Source organism: Tursiops truncatus, chromosome 2 (assembly GCF_011762595.2).
Source record: "Tursiops truncatus isolate mTurTru1 chromosome 2, mTurTru1.mat.Y, whole genome shotgun sequence".
In the NCBI taxonomy this organism is placed as follows: domain Eukaryota; kingdom Metazoa; phylum Chordata; class Mammalia; order Artiodactyla; family Delphinidae; genus Tursiops; species Tursiops truncatus.
In genome coordinates, this window is record NC_047035.1 from 32630984 (window position 1) to 32635794 (window position 4811).

A 4811-nucleotide genomic window follows, 5' to 3' on the forward strand; every position below is an offset into this window, starting at 1 on the left:
TCTCTAAATGTTATGTCCCACCCACGCTCCAACCCCCTCCCTTAAATATTCCTTCCATCTGTCTGCTGTGGCCACTACCACTCAAACTGGAAGAGATGGGGAGGAGGTATCTCAAAATAGCACACATTAACTGGTACTGACTGGTTTTAATTTGTACTGTCTGGAACCAGGAAGTCCTAAAATGTTGCATTAAACAGTAGTGTGTTTGGTTGGCTTTTCTTAAAAAAATAAAGTCATGGTTTGGATCAGGAGCCAGAGTTCTACCAAATTATTGCTATCAACTTTGTTTGCTTCTCAGGGTCGCCTTGAGAGGGAATGAGCTTCATTCTACCTAGTTAAGGTGCTGCTAGAACAGGGTTTGTTGATGAGAGAGAATATATATACATCTCCCCCCCACACACATACAACTTCTCCTTTGCCCTATAAGCAAGGAAATCAACACCCTTGAGCGTCCACCAGGAGGCGCCGGTGGGGGGGCCGTCGAAAGACCTGCGGTACCTTCACGATTGGAGAGGCGGCGGTGGATGCCGCAGCGATGGAAGCCGGCTTGCTTCCCTTTTTAAGAATCAGTGTGAGGGAAGGGAGCAGAGCTGCGTTATTTTAGGGAGACCTTGTCGCACTCCCCCTCCCGCGGGTAGGTAGCGTCTGGGGTGTGCGCGGGCCCCATGGAGAGACGCTGGCGTTGGCTGCGGTGGCAGCTGGGGCTCCTATCGCGGCTGCGGCCGGCAGTAATCCGACCCCGCCGACGCAGGGACTGAAGAGGCGCAAGCGAGAGCGGCAAGCTGCGAACAAAAGCCCGCCGCGCGGGACGTGCGGTAAGCTAACCGGCCGGGGGACCCGGGAGCGGACGGGCTCGCTGAGCTCCAGTAGCCCAGCTGGATACGGCGGGGGGGACTCGGAGGACATCTGGGGGCAGGTGTCCGAGCCTAGACTGAGGTGGATGGAGCTTTTAGCATGGACTTAGAGAGGATTAGGTGCATCCGGGGAGGACCCAAGCTCCTTCACCATCCCTGGCAAACACCCGGTGGGGGGGACGGGGGAAGGCGGGCACAGCTCCTAGCAAGCCCTGTCCAAGAGGCAAGAGCAAGAATCGATCACCCGTCCCAGGGAGGTCTTTTCGGACTGAGGTATTTCTCTGCGCCCTTCCGTCACCCCTGGGCCCCGCGCCTGGGTCTCCTTTGCAAATGGAAATCAACCATAAACTTCTTCCCTAGGCAAATGGGGTCTTCACAGCAGTGCACTCTGGGGATGAACAGACCTCTTCCTTTTTGTTCCTGCAAAGCTGCATCCCCGGTCGCCCGCCTAAGCTACAAACAAATACGCTAATCCTCCCGGGAATCCTCCAGAGCCTCTCTGGTCGGCTACTGCCTGCTCCTCGATCTTTTCATTTTAACTCGCAACAGGGAGGAGATGCATCTAACGGGCCAGACGCCCAGGGGAGCCTGGCCACAGGCCTCCGCCCAGCACTCCGGCGCTGAGGGAGACTGAGGCTGCTCTCTGTGCACCCTCCCGCCCGCTGGGGTTTCAGGGCATCGGTATTATGATTTACATTCCACCGGGCCTCTGAGCCTAATCCCAAAGCGGATTAAGTTTTTTGGGGGGGCGGTGAATATGAACGGGGAGGGGGAAACTGCTTTCAAATGCGTTCTTCGATGTCCTCCCTTGTCATCCGCAGAGCCTCCACAAAGGGACAGGGCTCAGCCATGGTGGATCCCGTGCCTGAAGAGGAGAAGGCGGGAGCCGAGCCGGGAGGCTCCGGAGGGGACGAAGCCGCCGCGTCCGTGCCCCCTGACTCCCAGGGCGCCCCGCAGCCCGCGGCGACTTCGGCCTCGGCCTCCGCCGCGGCGCCCCGTAAGGCTGAAGTCCCGTGCGCAGCAGAAGGCGGGCGGCGGGAGCAGTCCCCGCTATTGCACCTCGACCTCTTCAACTTCGACTGTCCGGAGGCCGAGGGCAGCCGCTACGTGCTGACCAGTCCCCGCTCGCTAGAGGCCTGCGCCCGCTGCGCCGTTAAACCTGTGGAGCTGCTGCCACGGGCCCTGGCGGACCTGGTGCGCGAGGCCCCCGGCCGCTCTATGCGAGTAGCCACTGGCCTGTACGAGGCTTACGAGGCGGAGCGGAGCGCCAAGCTGCAGCAGTGCCGGGCAGAGCGCGAGCGCATCGTGCGCGAGGAGAAACGGCGCCTCTTCACGCCTTTGGGCCCCGCGGCCGCCGCGGCCTCGGCCCCTAGTGCGGGCAGCAGCAGCAGCTGCAGCAGCGCCAGCCTCCCGGCCTCGCCCGCACCGCGCGCCGCCCGCAAGGCCTCCTCCAGCCCGGCCCGGCCCCAACCTACGCCCGCGCGGTCGCGAGCAGGAAGGAAGAGCCACTCACTAGACTCCCTGTCCCGCCGGCGGGAGGGCGCCCTGAGCTCCGAGTCAGGCGCGTCGTCGTCGTCCTACAGCGGTGAGAGCCTGCGGGAGCTGCACTGGCCGCCGCGGGCCTCGGCCAGGAACAGCTGCCCGGCGGGGTCGGCGTCCTCTGCTCCCAACCCTCTGGGCCGCCCATCCGCCCTGGCCCTGGTTCCCCTCACCGGCCGCAGCTTCAGTCTTGGCGACCTGAGCCACTCGCCACAGATGGCTCAGCACGTGGAACGCATCGTGCGCCAAGTGCGCGCCGAGCGGGGTCTGCGCGCGGTGCCGGAGCGCGACCGGAAGATCGCGGCGCTGATGCTGGCGCGGCACCAGGAAGAGCGCCTGTTGCTGGAGCAGCGCGCCGCGGCCCACGGCCAGTGGGAGCAGCAGCGCGTCCGCGCCGAGCAGCGACGGGAGCGCGAGGAGCGCGAGAAGCAGCGCGCCCTGGAGCAGGGCCGCCGAGCCTGGGCCGCGCAGGTGGAGGAGCGGCGCGGCCGCCGGGGCCGCGAGGAGCGCGAGGAGGCGCGGCGGCGGCAGCGGCAGTGCGAGCGCAGCGAGGAGCGGCGGCGGGAGCTGGCCGAGCGCCAGGGACTGCTGCGGCGGGAGCGGGCGGAGCGCACGGCCCGGGAGGACCGACTCCGCAAGCTGCAGCAGGAACAGAACCTGAAGCAGCGGGAGGAGGGGCTGCAGGAAGTGCGCGAGCGGGCCGAGCAGGTGCGCAGGGAGCGCGCTCAGCGCGCAGCCCGCGCCAAGCAGAGTCAGGAGGGCCAGTTGCAGCGAGAGAAGCGGGAGCTAAGCCGGGCGGAGCGGGCGCGCCATGAGGCGTTGCTGCAAGGCCGGGCCCGGCTGGAGCGCCAGGAGCGCGAGGGCCTGCGGAGCTCCCTGGAGGCCAGCTTGGGCCGCGCGCAGGAGAACTACGAGCAGTTGGTGGAGCAGCGCACCCGGGAGCTGCGCGAGCGGGCCCGGCGGGAGGAGCTGCAGGGCCGGCGGGCCAAGGAGGCGGCCGAGCGCAAAGACCGGGAGCATCAGGCACACCTGGAGGCTCTGGCCCGGGTGGGCGAGCGGCGGCTGCAGCACGCGGCGCAGGCGGCCGAGGAGGCGGTGCAGCAGAAGGCGCGGCGCGTGGGCCAGAGCCGGATGGAGAAGGAGCGGGCCCAGCGGGCCAACAAGGAGAAGGTGGAGAGGGACGAAGACTGCCGCCGGCGGGAGCTGCTCCAAGCCATCGGTCGCAAGCTGGAGCGCAGCGAGCAGCTGTCTCGGGACCGGCGCAGCGCGCTGGAGAGCGCCCGCTCCACAGCCCGGGCCTCCTTCCACGTGCGCGAGAAGGTACGCCAGGAAACCAACACGCGCTCCTTCGATCGCATGGTTCGCGAGGCCCAGCTGCACGCCAGCCTGGACCGTAAATGACCGCCGCCGTGCGCTGGCCGGAGTGCCACGTTCAGCCCCGTGGGGCCTCTTTTGGCCATTTTGACCGGACCGTGGGAGTCCCCAGTCTGGGCGCGGCACCGCAGCGTCGCCAGGCTTCTGACCAATGAGGCAATGAGAGGACCGACGTGTGAGACCTTTCAGTCCGCCGCCATTGTTTTTAAAAACTGACTTCGTTTGGAAATGACATAGCACAGTCTTTGACCACATCCAACCTTGGTGGCTCCCGCATCGCACCGGTCCTTGCCAATGTTCCCATTGTGTCTGTTGAGTTGGAAAAGAAAAAAGCTGGGAGAAAGGGTCTGGGTCGAGGCTGGGGAAGGGGAGGACAAGGAGACAGTGCAGAGGTGACTGCCCCCTCCTGCAGTAGTCCCCCCAGGCATCTTTCACATACTGGTGTCTGAGGCGACTGCGGGAACTGCAGTGGAGGAGGCATCTCCTTGGCTCCCCTCCGTCTTTTAACATATGGCAAGTTGCACAAAGCTCGGAGGCCTTGCAGAAAAGCACAGCTCTTCCAGGGTATTAGGCCACACTCAAGTGACCCAAAAGCTATTGATTTTTGTGTGCTAGACTTTTAATCTGCCTAAATTCTGGTCTGTCTTCTGATAGGTTTTCCCTTGATTCTGCTAGGTATTCTAGTTAGACAATCATCTGCAAATAATGATCAGTTTGGGTTTTTTCCCCCTCATTCTCCCAAGTGACACAAGAAATCAGTTGGTTTGGTGATGCTGTTTAGCTTTAGTGGGAGCCCCCAGCCCCTCGGGGGAGGCGGATTCCTTAGGCAGCAGTGTTTCCCCCGATTGAGCTTTCCTGCAGGGTATTTTCAGGGGAGGCAGTGTCCAATGGCCACCTCCCAATGTGGAGCCCACTCCTCGCAGACAGCAGCCACGCCTTAAGAAGCAGAGCTACCTTATGTGCCTGCCCAGGCCAATTCTGCCTCAGTCTCCAGCCCTGGATGCAGCCCCAAGAGTGGGCCCCAGAGAGTCTGGGGTGTCGGAT

General features: G+C 63.7%; 1 protein-coding gene across 1 annotated transcript; it reads left to right on the forward strand.

Annotated features, from left to right (window-relative positions):
- Positions 1-1703: 1703 nt before the first annotated feature.
- On the forward strand, positions 1704-3794 carry CCDC177 (coiled-coil domain containing 177). Its single transcript, XM_019924284.1, has one exon. It carries the CDS (start codon positions 1704-1706, stop codon positions 3792-3794), a length of 2091 nt encoding a protein of 696 aa, XP_019779843.1.
- Positions 3795-4811: the final 1017 nt, after the last annotated feature.